The sequence below is a fragment of the Durio zibethinus genome, chromosome 10, assembly GCF_047325235.1.
Source record: "Durio zibethinus cultivar Kanyao isolate XHJ-2024 chromosome 10, ASM4732523v1, whole genome shotgun sequence".
Taxonomy (NCBI): Eukaryota; Viridiplantae; Streptophyta; class Magnoliopsida; order Malvales; family Malvaceae; genus Durio; species Durio zibethinus.
This window is the reverse complement of record NC_143171.1, coordinates 23,354,424-23,370,038: the sequence shown is the minus strand read 5'-3', so window position 1 is coordinate 23,370,038 and position 15,615 is coordinate 23,354,424. Positions and strand designations below refer to the sequence as shown.

At 35.3% G+C, this 15,615-nt stretch overlaps 1 protein-coding gene and 1 long non-coding RNA gene across 2 annotated transcripts; one reads left to right on the top strand and one right to left on the bottom strand.

Moving 5' to 3' along the window:
• The first annotated feature begins 132 nt into the window (after positions 1 to 132).
• On the top strand, positions 133 to 3,339 carry LOC149516548 (uncharacterized). The gene is made up of 4 exons (XR_016345840.1): positions 133 to 821; positions 986 to 1,109; positions 1,744 to 2,233; positions 2,852 to 3,339. It is a non-coding gene; the product is annotated as an uncharacterized LOC149516548 (long non-coding RNA).
• A 157-nt stretch (positions 3,340 to 3,496) lies between these two features.
• Positions 3,497 to 14,699, bottom strand: LOC111293211 (putative ubiquitin conjugation factor E4). The gene is made up of 16 exons (XM_022886015.2): positions 13,758 to 14,699; positions 12,203 to 12,407; positions 11,780 to 11,931; positions 11,403 to 11,685; positions 11,167 to 11,319; positions 10,465 to 10,668; positions 10,251 to 10,363; positions 10,038 to 10,152; positions 9,773 to 9,862; positions 5,380 to 5,583; positions 5,190 to 5,285; positions 4,918 to 5,040; positions 4,624 to 4,716; positions 4,343 to 4,507; positions 4,020 to 4,109; positions 3,497 to 3,931 (listed from the first exon to the last, which is right to left on the bottom strand). Exons 1-16 carry the CDS (start codon positions 14,627 to 14,629, stop codon positions 3,752 to 3,754), a joined length of 3,138 nt encoding a protein of 1,045 aa, XP_022741750.2. The 5' UTR covers positions 14,630 to 14,699; the 3' UTR covers positions 3,497 to 3,751.
• Positions 14,700 to 15,615: the final 916 nt, after the last annotated feature.

Sequence of the window (15,615 nt, the reverse complement as noted above, 5' to 3'; positions counted from 1 at the left end):
TAAAAAAATAATTAAAAATATATATATATATATATTATCTAACTAATCACACTTAAATAATTAAAATTTTAAATGTATCAAATATTAACACTTTATTTTTATTAAAAAAAAAAAACTATGGAGGACAGAGGTATGATTGAGTCTAGATCAAAAAACCCATATTTTATTTTTCTTAATTTCATGTTCTTTTGGTTCAATGCAGTGCCTTTTTGACCCATTTCCCTTTTCTTTTTGAGGGAGGGGTTGGGTGCAAGACCCGGATATGGTTGAGTTTATTAGAAAGAAACTATCTTTTCAATCATCTTAATTTCGTTTCCTTTTTGGTTAAATGGTGTTCCTTTATGCAGTGGAATTAGTTCTAGTAGAATCCGAACAAGGTTGTTCTCGGCGGTACAGAAGTAGCCCCTTTGGAAGATGAATCCCCTGAAGACTTGGCAAAGGACAAATTGGAGCACCTGCTGACTTGCCAAGATGATGTTTCAAGGTTGATGAAAATGGAGATGAAATCTGGGATGGAATTACCCAGTAAGCGGTGGTTTCCTTGGATAGGTTTAGGTGCGGGAGTGAGTACCTGAGCAGCAGGGAGGTTATAGGGGCGGTGGGACCTGTCTTGATGGGGGAGAGGAAAGAAAGGTTGAAGAGGGTGGTGAGAAATAGAAGCTATTCATTTTGCTTGGTGGTGGAGGGGTTGTGTGATTTTGGCAATGTTTCGGCCACGTTCAGGTTTGCTGATGCACTTGGGTTGCAATCAGTTCATGTGGTGTCATGTGACCAAAGAAAAGCTTGTAAGACGTTTGAGGCCAAAAGGGTCTGCTTTCTAGGTGATGGTTGTTTAATTTGAGGGTTTTATGTTGCTATGCATAATTAGTGTTTCGTATTGGAGTGAATTGCTAGTGTGATTAGCTTTTTGTATTGTGTTTTCAGTTATTTTCATTTGAACATTGGATTTATCAATTGCTTCCCTTACATCATTTGTGTATCGCAGATACAGAGACAACCGTCATATTAGCATGGGTGCAGAGAAATGGTTGAAATCTGCCAAAGAGTGCTTTGAAGTTTTAAAATCACGTGGTTATGGAATAGCCACGACCCATGTAGGAATGGTTGCGGTATTGATAATTTTCCATCTTTGGTGGTATTTCTTACTATAATATTGGTGTTTAGGATAAATAAATGTATTTTATCCTTTATCAGATGCGTCTTTTTTCCTCTTAAATGACGTTTTGACAGTCACTGACAATATAGAATCTTTAACAAGTGTATCGCCCTTGATGATCAAAGTTCTAACGTTCTGAGTCTGGATACTTGATGGATATTTGCATCACTGACCATTTGCTTCTATTTGCAGGTATCCATATCCGACATGGAGGCCAACTGCAATTGTAGTTGGGAATGAAAATAGATTATTTACATTTGTAAAATTTCTAATAATTTTCTATCGTAGTTTGTTAGCTTCTGAAATTCAGTATATGATTAGCATTAGAATTTAGTAGTTGTTTTCTGACTTAAAATTTCCATAGTTCATAACAATATCAAATTTCTAACTGAAAACAATTAAGGGAGACAAGGCCAAACAATTAAATTTTTTTATTTTTTATTTTCTCATTTCCAAGTGCATCTGAAGCCTATATACCAAGTCTTGTGATATAAATATATGTTATTTTTGCTTCTGAAATGTGGACAATAATTCTCTCCATTCTTCTCTTGCTATATTAATTGAGGTTTGTGAGGCCCTGATTGCAGGGGATTAAGTGATGAGGCTCTGGAACTGTCAGATTTGCATTCAAAATTTCGATGGCTGCAGGCATAGTCATGTGTCACACCAAACGCTCTAAAGAGAGTGTGTAGGGTACTCCAATCTCATATTGGATATGAAAGGAAGGTTATTGGGTTATAAGAACGTTGGCGTTGCACACCTTAATAAGTCAGTTTTAAGGGGAAAGGGTAATAGTCACATGACAAGTGATATCAGAGTAGGCTCTGGATCGTTTGATCCACACCAAGCGCTCAGAGGGGATAGACAGGATGGCTAGCCTCCGTGACGAGGAATGTAACGCCAAGTGCTCCAAAGAAGAGTAAGTAGGGTATTTCAATTCTACATCAGACATGAAACGAAGGTCACTAGATTATAAGAACATTGGTGCTGCACACCTTGATAAACCGATTTTGAGGGGAGAGGATAATGGCCACGTGACACATGCACCATACTGTTTGTGACAGAACAACTCGCCTGGTAATCTTTTCTGCCTAAATTCATAGATATCTTAGTGATATGCCCATTTTAATTGTTCTATCTTTTTCTGAATCTTCTGGGATTACAGAGATAGTAGAAAATATGTGCACAAATCTCTGACTGAAACTATTTCTCCATACTTACGTTTGTGATGAGACACCAAATTTACTTTTCTTGTTCACTTACGAATGTCATGTGTCTATGTATGTAGGATGTTTGTAGTTCACTTTTACATTGTTAGAGTCTCCATTCAAGATGCAGAGAGTTTTTTGGATGTGTACCAAACAGAGGAATGTTGAATTAATCTGTTCATTCCAGTTTACTCTCACATGTTTAAAATCCTCGTTCAAGTTTTAGACATTTACATAATGAGTGCCATTAAGCCTTGAGCTATGTAACTGGAGATAGCCATCTCCACTAATGCACCCTAACCCTTTCCTATGGTTTGATTAGGGATTTCCAAGTTCAAGTGTCCTAAGTTCTAATGGTGTCGTTGTTCCTTTGGGGACACAGGTTCTTTGATATGCATGCGGCTAGTATTTGCAATGATAGTGATTGCCACAAGAAGTTTTTTATCTGCTGCAACATATAGTAATTACATATTTTCATGCAACACAGGGTTGTCATTGTGATCTGAATGAGGAAGAAATCCAAATCTTACATGCTGAGTTCTTATTGCGTCATAATAATAGCGCAACCGGCATAGCTAACGAGTATGCTTAGCGGAAGGCCACTATATCCATATCAAGGCTGTGATGTAGTCAAGTGCTTGATGTATGATTTACTATAGTAAAAATTAAAACTCTAAAATCTCAATAGATGTGGCTGCCAAGAAAGGAAAAAACAGTTTGATGAATTCATTTTAAGCCACCGAAGAACAGGAGCAAGTGATTGAGTTAGTTGAGCTAGAGTTGTTAGATGCAATGCACTGAAGTTAGAGGAGGCAAATTGGTAGTTTGTCACAGCCTAGTTATGAGGATTTATGATTTAAGGACATTTGTAGTTGAATGTTCTTTTCATAATTTTTATTATCTTCAAACATTTTTACCATGAACAAAAAGGAAATAGTAAGATTGTTTAAGTCAGCCTTTTTCTTTCTATTTGCATCAACTGTGATTCAATGCATCAAATATAATTCATTTCTAGAATGAGTCAGTAAACACTACCTGTTCTGGAAACTGATATAGAACCCAACTAGAAAATGATAATGCAGAATTCTAATCATTTTCGAACCAACTTACATTTTTTGGAGCCACTGCAAACTTCTCGATACCAAGTTCATTTTAATGCATAAAACAGCTGAATTCTTCATACATCTGTTTGTTTTCATAAGGAAATTTCCTTTGTGCGGTGTTGTTTAAGAAACTTTTAAGAGTCTAAAAGACTCTTAAAAGAGTTTCCCAATTACGTTGATGGACTTCTCAGTAAAGTATATAATATATGATTTGCATTTGAAATAAATAAATTGCACCTGTAAATCTTTCCACCATTCACAAAAATATGAACTGTAAGGCGGTCCTAATCAATTAACATTTCCCCACTTGTTGGTTGTATTGCTTCCTTGGAGCTCTGAATGTTTAAGCCTTCTCCATGCCTCTTCAACTCCCGGGACCTGATAAACTCTTCAATTCTTGCCTTCAATTCAGTGTTTGGAATCAGCATTTCCGCTGTAAGATGAGATCGGCTGAATGGATCAGTCTGCAATCATATCAAATTAATAAGCACAATTTATCTATAGAACTAATTATTTAGGGAAACTTTTATCCTTATAAGAGTTAGAACGTACACTATCACTTAGAAGATGCCTCTGGATAACAGGCCTGTCTATTGTGATCCTTGAAGATGGTAAGATAACCGGATCCTTCATCAGAGTATACTGCAAGAAAGAAAGTATTTTTGCAGTCAGTGAATCTTTTCTTTCTTTTCCATTTTGACAACGTACTCAACAAATGCGCAAAAATCTCCAACCCCAAAACTAAACAAAATATGTGATATGCAGAACTCCATTAAAGGTTTTATATAAAAGAAAAGAAATGAAAAGAAATAGCATAGCTGAAATATCACTAACAAGAATAGCTTCAAACTTTGACAAGAGGTAAATAGACATACTTGAATTGGATCAAGGAATTCATCAGGTATATCTCCAAGGGCGGCTTCAGTATCCATGGCCTCAGAAGCTGCAACCTTGGCCCTTGAACCAAGCTCAATAAAATCTTGTATAATCCTCCCATCCTCACCAATTCTCCAAAGAACATCTGCTGCAGCACTAAACAACTGGAACGAAACCGAATTTATCAGATTGTGCTTTAATAACTACCAGGCCCCAATAAGTATACGAAAATCCTCTCATTACTTAAACTAACAAAAGCTTGACCAAAGCTAACAAATACCTGTTCATTATATGAACGACCATCACTGGAGATGGCAGCTGGAAATATGTTTTTGGCATCACCCTTTGCCAGATGAACATATATGTGGACAATCTTCAAATAAGTAAAATAAAAGTTAGTGCATCTCTTTCCATTCATCATCAATGCACCAACTTTTGGCACAAAACATAATACAAGCAATTGGCAGCACAAAAAACATCAGTTAAAATCAAAGTGACTTTGAGCAAATCCTTAATTTCTTCCTTCCTCCTCGTATTAGTAGATACCCAAATGAAAATTCTACATTTTGCCAACCTGTTTGAGTAACTCTTTTGGACGGAATTCATACTTTTCAGGGTCTTTCAGAGTAAGAGATTTTCTTTGAGGGCCCACTAATTGCAATAAAAAGTAATTGAGCATACTCGCCACTCGTTCAACCTGGAAAAAAGGAATCAAGGAACGGAAACTGATATACTAAAAAAAAAGGAGACAACAAGGTAAACTTCAACAAAAACAAAAAACCAGAGGCAACTTGTCAGCATAAATTTGACAGATGACAAGCATAGGTTCAGCTGAAGAGACGTTACCATCTCAGGGAGTAGAAAAGGAGCTGCAATCTGCTCAGATGTAAATGCCAGCATACTGACATCCTCATTAGCCAACTTCATATCAATCCGTATAATCTGAAAATAATCAGTAATATATGTTTAATTGAAGTCTAAATTCAGAAACTTGAATCATGCGTACACATGAAAAGGGGGGAAAAGGAATACTGACGTTCTCCTGGGAGTGGAACAATCGAGTTCTCTCTTGCCTCTCCTGAGCTGGCCGACGATCCCATTCTGCAGTATTTGACATCTCAGCTTCAAGCTTTTTGAGTTCAAGAATTTTATTCAGACTTTCATCAAGAAGGTAGATGCTATCATTGATCAGGAAATTCAAGAAATTGAGGTAAACACCCTTTTCTTCTTCCTTAGCAATCTGATAGGGCACATTACATTTCAATTAAATTTGAAAATGCATTGATTGTTTAATTAAAACACAAACCATAGAAAGTGCTACATGCACATAGGGGTGAGCAATTTTTGGTTAAAACCGAATTAACCAAATTTATCTATGCAATTTGGTTAATTCAGTTTTATGTCGGTTAATTGGTTAAAGTTGGAAGTGCTCTCAGCCAATTCGATTAATTCGGTCAGTTATGGTTTCGAAAAATTTTCCTCAATTAACCGATTTAATATTTTACTTTTATATAGTCCATGAAGGCTGAACTCCATTTAATTTAAATAGTTCATTTAACATGAAGTCCATCAACCTAAGCCCATTAAAACCTAGTTACCATTATTGTTAAAAGTAGCTTTTGCATTCAAAAGCTGCTTTGACTCAACTTCAATGTTAAACAACGGAAAAATATGGCTTTTCAATTTAAAAACCTGATTTGCAAACCCAAGCCCAAAATCTCCTCGAGAGGTGTTTTTGCTGTGAAAAGTGCATTTGGGATAGAAAATCACTACATTATCCCTTTATTTATAATATTTTATTATTTTAGAAATATCTTTTCAGATATTTCTATTACTTACAGCATTTTTTCACAGTAATACCAAGTACTTAAAATTTCTTACCACACTTTTTTTCAACTTAAACTTTTTTCAACAGCAGCAGCATTACTATACTAACCCTTAATATTCTTTTTTTCCTTTTTCAGTATCAAATAACAAATATCCATTTTATGATTTTATCCATGTCTTAAAATCAAACCGTGGAATAAAATAGCAAAACCTTAGCTAGTAGCCACACACAACACGCCCACAGCAGCCACCCAACGCTTTCTCCTTTGGCTTTTGGCTTTGTGGGTTTTCTTGCTTGCTGCAGGTCAGTCACTCACTGCTCACTCCACTCACAGACCCACAAAATCCACCACCATCCTTTGCTTCTTTCACCAAAATATCCACACTCAGAGTGCCTCACAACCAATTTCTTTGTTACTTTGTTTCTATCATGCCATTTCTTTCTCACCATTTGCATCACAAGTAACAGCCTAGAGTTACAGTAAGTGCACTTTACCTCTGCTATTTTTTTTTTTGTTTGACTTGTGTTTTCCTTTGCTCCTATATTTTCCTTTGCTGCCAGATTAGTGATTTCAGGCTACCCGTTTTCATTTTTCTTTGCTTATATGATGTTTATTCCTTGGTTAAGTTTAGGGTTGTCTAGATTCAGATTCATACTTGAATATCAAGGTTTGGTGGCAGCCTAAATATATTTATTTATTTGTTTGCAATTAAGAACAAAGCTAGAAATGTAAATTCTTCAGTAACTCTTTTTAAAAACAAATTCTTGGTATAACAATTGTACTTTACGCATGTTATGAGAAAGCTAAAACAGGAAAAATTGCTTGTTGGTGTTAACATGAGTAGGATCGCGTTTAATTTTCTTCTTAACATAGGAAAGCTTAGAAATATTTTTTGTAAAATTCTGTTTATATTCTAAACTGGTGCTCTAGTTAGTTTTGTTTTTCTTTATAAAAATTTTTATTTGTCTAACCTGAATATTTTTATTTCTTTGAAGATGTCCCAGTCGAACCAAGTGGGAGGCACAAATAAGACCAAAGGATGTTGCATCTACTCAACCTGGAACTCAAGCAACTAATCAAGCTGCCAGCTCCAGAAGAGGAGAAAGTCAAGTAAGCCATGGTCAGAAGTGTGGAATCACTTCACCAGATTTGTGAATGAGGAAGGTAAGCACTAAGCTAGATGCAATTATTCTAATAAAGAATTTTGTGCTAATTGGAAACTAAATGGAACCTCTCTGAATTTTCATCAAAAAGTTTGTAAAAAGACATCTCATACTGCAGATCATAGCCAAGCAAAATTAGTTTTTAATTCAGGAGATGGGTTTCTAGGTAGTTGGAAATTTGATCAAGAGTCCATTAGCAAAGGCTAGCTAAATGACCATTTTAGATGAGTTGCTCTTTAAGTTTGCGGAAGGAATGCGGAAGGAAAGGGATTTAAGAAACGCATGTCACTTGTATGTCCTTGGTTTCATATTCCATCACAATGGACCATTGCTAGGGACTGTTATCAGCTTTACATAGATGAAAAGACTTGCTTGAAGCAATTTTTAAAGTATTCTTAAAAAAGGGTATCCCCCTACTACGGACACTTGGACCTCATTGCAAAAAGCTCTACGGACACTGGGACCTCATTGCAAAAAGCTAACTGTCTCACAGCACACTTTGTAGACAATGACTGGAAGTCAAATAAAAGGATATTAAACTTTTTACTAATTTCTAGTCATAGAGGTGTTGATCGGTCAGGCAACAGAGAAATGTTTGCATGATTGTGGAATTCATTAAGTTTTTACTGTTACAGTTGATAATGCTAGCTCAGATGATGTTGCAATATCATACTTGAAGAAAAAATTCAACCAAGTAAGAACTAGTATCGTACAAGGCAAATATCTTCATATAAGATGCACTGCACACATTATCAACCTAGTTGTTAGTGACGAGTTAAAAGAACATAATGATTCAATTGCTCGTGTTAGAGGGGCAGTGAAACATGTGAGGCAATCACCATCTAGGTTGCAAAAGTTTAAAGAATGTTGAGATAGAAAAGATTCAATCCAAGAATTTTTTTGTGCTTAGATGTTAGCACTAGGTGGAATTCCACTTGATATTGGATGCAGCTCAAAACTTTGAAAGGGCTTTTAAGAGGTTTGGTTAGATAGATCCTTATTTTAAAGGTGAGTTGGTCTTGGGAAATGGGTTGCCCGATAGTGATGATTGCATAAATGTTACAAGGTTAGTCCTTTTCTTGTAACATTTCTATGAGCTAACCCTAAAAGTTTCAAGTTCATTGTATGTCTGCTAACAACTTTTTTTTTTTTAATTTGTGGCGTTTATTGTCTTTTGCAAGATTGGCAATTAAGTGGTGATGTTGTCCTGGGTACAATGGCCAAAAAATATGCAGGATAAGTATGATAAGTATTGGGGGAATATAGAGATCAAAAAGTGCAGGGTTGAAAGTGAATGCGTGAGACAAAAATCAGAATTGGATAAGTATTTGAGTCAAGATCTTGATGATGATGATGATTTAAATATTCTGGATTTATAGTCATAGGTTTCCCATCTTTTCTTAATTGGCTTGTGATGTATTGGCAACTCCTATATCCACAGTTGCTTTTAAATCCTCTTGTGCTTTATGCATATAGGAGTTCTTTAACTCCTAAGGTGGCACAAGTCCCTATTTGTGCTCAAAATTGGCTACAAGATCCATCACGTCTAGATCTAGATGTCATGAAGGTAGAAACGGAAGAGCTTGAAAAAAAATGATTTGGGTACTATTTTAATACATATCACTTAATCTTTCTTCTTTCTTAAGTTTTTATTTCTTAGCATTCTTTTAATTCTTTGCTTAACTTTAGTTGTACTATTTTTCTTTATGCATTTTTAGGTTTATCAAGGATTGCATTGGAGCCTACAATTGATTAGGAAAAAAGGTGCATTATCAGTTGAGCTTAGAGGTAATCTTCTATATGTTTTAACTTTAGTGATTTAAATTTTTTTAATCAATGTTGATTATATTTTAGACTCCTTTACATGCCTCTTTGGGAGTTTTCTTAAATCTTTGTAAAGTGTTGTTGCCTTGTTGGAACTTGGAAGTAGCTACCTTGTTGTTGCCTTTTTGGAAGTTGGAACATTTTAATAGATTTAGTACTTGTCTTGAAGTTGTTGGAACAATTTTAATATTTCCTTGCTTATGTTTGCTACTTGTTGGAATATTTAAGTGTACTTTTATTTATGTTTGCTGGAACATTTTAATGTTTTTAACTTTTACGTTATTGTTAACTTCATTCTTTCCTTCTCACCTTTAACATATTTTTAGCATTTTTTTAAGACATGCAGCAATAACATGTTTTTAGCATTTTTTTAGGACATGAAGTATTTAATATTGATTTAGTGAAATTTAGATTCCAAGCAATTGTTAAATCTAGGTTAATCAATTAACCAGCCGAATTAACCGATGTATTTCAGTTACTCGGTTAGTTCAAAAGGTTCAATTGATTCAATTAATCATTTATATAATTTCAGTTAACTCAGTTCTGGGAAATTTCTAACCAAATTAACCAATTGCTCACCCCTACATGTACAAGACCATGAAGAAGAACCTACCTGCTTCCAAGTATTACGATGACTAGGAACTTGCCAAAGATACTCAAGAAGTTCAGCAATATTATGGCGGATGTTGAACTTATCATAGAACTGCACATAGAGAAGAAACAACCAGTGTAGTACATTGAAGGTGGTCCACAACAACACTTGAAACAATGAAAAGTCAAGAAATTGTAATAGAAAAACAAAGGGTAACAAGATATCTATTATACCTAAATTGTTAGCAAACCATTTCTTTTGATCACTTCTAATGTGTAGTAATTACCTGTGTATGAGAACCTGTGAACTCAATGTCAACATATAATTTCAAAAGATTTCTCACAAGATATTCCAAAGACAATGGATGCCCTTCAAATAGTGTAGATGTGGCAGATGAACCACTGGAAAGAAAGAAACAAAGTAGTGTAAAACTTAGGGAACATTTCTTAAGTGAGAAACATGTGACAACAGTATATCTTTCAAATGCGATAGAATTTACCTTCCACGGGGCATCCAACAGTTCAAAACTTCAACCATTTTTGCTCTGAGATAGGGGTTTTTGATAAATTGGGGACTTGCCATAAACATAATAATAAAATTCATAAAGTCATCCTGCCAAGCAAAGTGCAAAATAAATAATTAAATAAAACCTGTAATAATAAGAATGAACTTGTGGTATAATAGAGCACATAGCTATCTAATCTAAAACCTACCAGTGAAACCCCATCCAGAGCTTTCGGAATTCGAGAGGCAAATATTAATAGTTCCATGGCATCTTCCGCAAAGTGCTCTGGCATAGAAGCAAATTCCATTGGACAAGTAGATGGTAGAGGCATTTTAAATCCTCCAACCAAGCCAACTAACCAAACGACCATTAGTCGATAGAATGATAGTGCATGTTGAATAAGTGCCCCATCCTTGTGAAAAGAAGCAAGCAATAATTCAAAATACTACCAAATTTATAATTGTTCCTTTTCTCAATATCTCAATAGCAAAGAAAAGACAATCATAAAAAAGTACAATTATTTAAATAGAAAATCTCATGCTCCAGTAGAAAAAAAATGCTAATATGGAAGAAGAAGGAAATCAACAAAGAGAAAGGATCCATAGAGGCAAGGGGCACTGGTAACAAGTACAAAGAAAGTGGCACATGGAATCTTCTTTTTTTTTTTTTTTTCAGTGTAGAGGAGAATAAGCCAGAAGGAGAAAGGGGGATACAAGTGATCACAACTAATCAAAGTGGCGCATGCAATGGTTCAAAGTTTGACACCTAAGACTCTACAAGATAACCAAGCTTCCAAGTAACAGAAAATACATTAATTCATTTTAGTGTTCAGTAGACAAGTAAATCTATATGTAATTGTCACTGTGTCATGTGTGCGGACACACTTAAGAGGGGAAGAGACAGGATGTACCCTCAAAATTTGAGCCTCATAACAGAATTTTTCCTGTGAATACAATTCTATTTCTTTCTCAAGCCTAGATATATCCAGCTCCAGTTGTGGAGAAGATGCCTGTCCTTGCATAGCTTTTAAGGTGGAAAGAGTATCTTCACTTCTTGAAATGTCCTGGATAAGGGCAAATCAAATAATTTCACTCATCAGTAGAAAAAACAAGGGAACAGAAAAGCTCATGATCAGTAATACATTACCTGAAGTAGATGCTTAAAGTCAGAAAATGCCTTTAGGAGACCCAAGTTGAGTACCCTAGCAGTCATAAAGAAGCATTCACAAATAAATGGATATTTAGCTTTTTCACCACAACTTGTGGTTGGCTTCACATTGAGGGTACTGCCAGAACTGGTAGCTTCTTGAGATTGCAGCGAATGATTTTCACCATCACCATGTAGTCTGCTCCCATCAGTTTTCACAAGATTATCTTTATTAATCCATTCAGCAACTTCTTCCGAGGTTGCATACAGTGCAGTTAGCCCCCTAACATAGGTTCACTATCAATACTTAGGAAAAGAATTCAAACCATATAACAATTAGAAGCAAAATGCTCTCCATTGGAATAAAAGGCCGTCACCTCCAATCTAAACGATTACTGTCGAATACATAGTTTGGATTAATTTTATCTCTTTTTGTTAAATTTGCATCCAAAAATGGTTCAGAAAGTCGAAGCATAACAGCGCTGAGATTGACAAACATGCCAGAAGTAGCACAAGACATAGCATCCACCTGTCATACATGTCATCAACAACACTTGTCAAAGAGGCTAGAGGATAGCTACACAACCAGATATAAATATTCCTAAAGGTTGAAAGGATCAAATAATCAGTGGAATACCATTAAAAAAGGACTCATGCTTTTTATTTAAAAAATTCTAAGGTAGAACAAACCAAAGAACAAATTCTCATTGATCAGCATGCAGTATTAACAGCCAAAATTAAGCTCTTGATAATTGATATGCATTATTACTGAAACTCAAAAAGTTATAAAGGAGGAAAACCTGTATATGGGCCCTTGATGCATTTTTATTGATGACTTCTGCAAGATAGTCGAGGACACTCTCACGGGTCTCAGTGTTTTTAAGGAGACACAGAAGAACATCTGATAGACCAGCATATAACGTATTCATGAGAGTCTTGATTGTGGTGAATGAAGATGATAAGTCAGCTGCTCGTCTGGTTGATGCATCTGAGAAGCACTGCTGGCTGTATTTTCAAGAGATACAATTTATTACTAAGCAAAAGCTGATAGAAAAAATCATTAAAAAAAGATAATTGCATAAAACTATTAAGGGTGAGAAAAAAAAATTGACCTATTAAACAAACACAATGGCATGGATCTTAAATCACAACTTATAATTCCAAAGGATCCATAAAGTATATTAATAGAAAGAAGAAGAAAGAGAGGAGAAGTTTTGTTCCTGCAATATTTCATCTTGGTAATAAAGAAATTCAACCATCAAGTGGCTTCCAAATAAATAAAGACCAGCATCAAACATCATCCTCTGGAACAAACTCAAGCACTTCAACAAGCCTCTCTCAAATGTAAAAGAGAAAATCTTCTTAGTAGTATAAAATAAATCAAATTTAATCAAACCAAAGCACAAGTTGAAAAGTAGATCACATGGACGTAAAAATAAGTCAACTTAGTACCAAACTATCCAACCTTATTCCAGTGAACAACAAGAACTATTCCAGTACAGTTGTAGAGGATAAAGATAAGGTAAAAAAAAAAAAAACAACTTATAGGTTAAAATCTAGCATCAGTTCAAGACTAGACAACATCAACAAAAGCCAACTATAAATCCAAATTCAGGCAGGAAGGCAGCCTTCAATGAGAAAACAATTACTCTATCTTCCCATTAGAGGTCACTCCCAAAAAACACTGAGACGAGCAACCAAGACACATGCACCAAATTTTGAGTCAGCCATCCACAAAGATTCCAATAGTCCCCATTACCAAAACGACAAGGGCAGCCATTCACTGCCATTGCTAGCCCACTATCCCAGCACATCTCTATTAGGTAACCGCACCAAGCAAAGCTGGACAAGGTAATTAAACAATGGCATTCTGATGTCATCCAGCTCAAAACTGAAAATCTCTTTCCTTTCACAAGTATTTACAAATGCACAGGCAGGATACCATTCTGAAACATCACTCAACACTTGCTCAAATGAGCAACCCTGATATAAATGCTTCCTAATACTGTCTATTATAACAGCATCAAGATCAGTGCCCTAGTAAACTATGCACAGACAGCGCTAGTTTGAACTCCTTAAATTTTACCAGATGTCCAAATCTTTAATGTTTCAAACAATTCCACAAAGCAAAATTGCAATCTTCAATGCTGGCAATGTTTTCAATAACTCCTTGATATCTGCTCCATAGCCACAAGAAGTCTTGAACCCAATTAAATATGATAGTAGCTAAATATATAAACATAATTAGGTAATACTCTCTCTCAATTAACATCACACAACTAAAAGAAGCATTACCACAAACAGCACATACACATACACGCGTGCCACAGACACAAAATCAGCATCACAACTCACCCAACATCAGGCAGACTCTTGAAAATGGTATGATCAGGCAAAGCACTAACATGAAGAAACGGACCCAAAATGCTAGTCATTTCAATAGCACGTCCATTCAGGTAAGCTCCTTTAGGAATCCACCAGGGATGATTAACCAAGCTCTTAGCACCAACAGGGAAATTAACCAAATACAACAATGCCCTCAAAGGTTGCTGAAAATTTCCCAAAGCTGAAACGTTCAAAACACTCCCTCTTAAATCCTCATACAACCCTTTTAAAATCGGGTCCAAAGTATCAAAATCCGAATCCTTAAAGAACTCTTCCAAAAACCCAGGTGGACAGTCCACCCCACTTCCCAATTTATTCCCTCCAAACCCATCAAGCATTACTCCACTTGAAACTTCAGCAAAAAGTAATGGCAACAAAGGCGAATTAGAAGACAGAGAAGAACCCGCTTTCGGGTTACTGTCCCTTAAATTCCCATTAGAAAACAACTCAGGATTTCCCAGATGAATCCTAACATAAGAAACAGCCAACTTCTTAGCCTGTCTAGCAGCAGACTCCATCTCAGAACGCAGCGGTTTGTCTTTCATATTGGAAATCTTCTTGATTTCTTCATGAGCTCTCTTGTAACAACCAATGAGATAATTAAAAGGAGATTCTGAATCGGGAAATTGACCAGAGAGACGATCAATTAAAATCCTTTCCATTAAATCACGTGAAAGTAAAAGACTTTTGCCTTCACTTAAGATCTCAGCAGCTGCCATCTCAAGGTAAACAACTCTTGGATCAGAAGTAGAAGAGTTTTCATTAAGGGTTACAAGGAAGATTTTCCTTAGGATTATATCCTCTATTTCTTGTGGGGTTCTTTGGGGTTTTTGGGTAGCCATAGTTTTTAAGAAAGAAAGATTAAAAAGAATTTGAATTTTCCCTTTTTTTCCCTGAGAAACAAACAGGGCTGTTTATTCCTGGGAAAAATTTTCGACTTTTATCATTGGGGAGAAATAAGAAAAGAGAGATATTTTGGGATGTTTGGGAGACTTAGGGAGGAGTTTATAGCGGGTTGGACGATGTCGTTTTATGATGAAGAAGAACTGCTGATTGTGTTCCGTTTTTCCAAGTCTTTGTAGACTACGATGTTGAGTACTTAGGTTGATGGTGCAGTAGGTTGGCGACATGCCATCACATGAAGTTCCTCTGTTGAAACATTAAAAAGAAAATAGAGAAAATAATTTTTTTTAATTTACGATTTTACTTTAACTCCTTGATTTCTGTCTTCTTAAAAAATACTTTGCCGTAAATCGTTATGAACATGTAATTTTCAAAATTTTAATCAACATGAATGCTCTTTGAATACTCATTTGTTGAAAAAAAAAATGGAAGAATAGGATAGAAACAATATATTTGTTTCGAATGCAACTTTATCAAAACATATAAAGAGGTTTGGTTATTAGAAAGAATTAAATTTACTAGAATGTAACTTGTTTTTTGGATAGATAGAAGCAGTGTCAAGATGCAAATTGATAGGTAGGTTGTCTATTAATATTCATAAATTTTGAAAAATAAAAAATTTAGAAAAATATTTTTTGGAGATTTAAAAAATACACTCACTACAAAAAGTGGATACTTCAGGAAAAAAAAAATCTTGATTAGACATTATCATTAAATAGAAGATACATATGAACATTTACTTTAATCATAAATTCACCATGATAGTATGACCTGAAAAGATTTAAGTTCACATTTTGTTATAAGCTCATTGTGTCTTTAGACTCTATATACTCCTTGCCTTCCCATTGAAACTACTAGTTTGACATGATAAAAAATTGAGGAAAACAAAGCTTGCAAACATTGGAATAAAGATGGAAGAGATTGC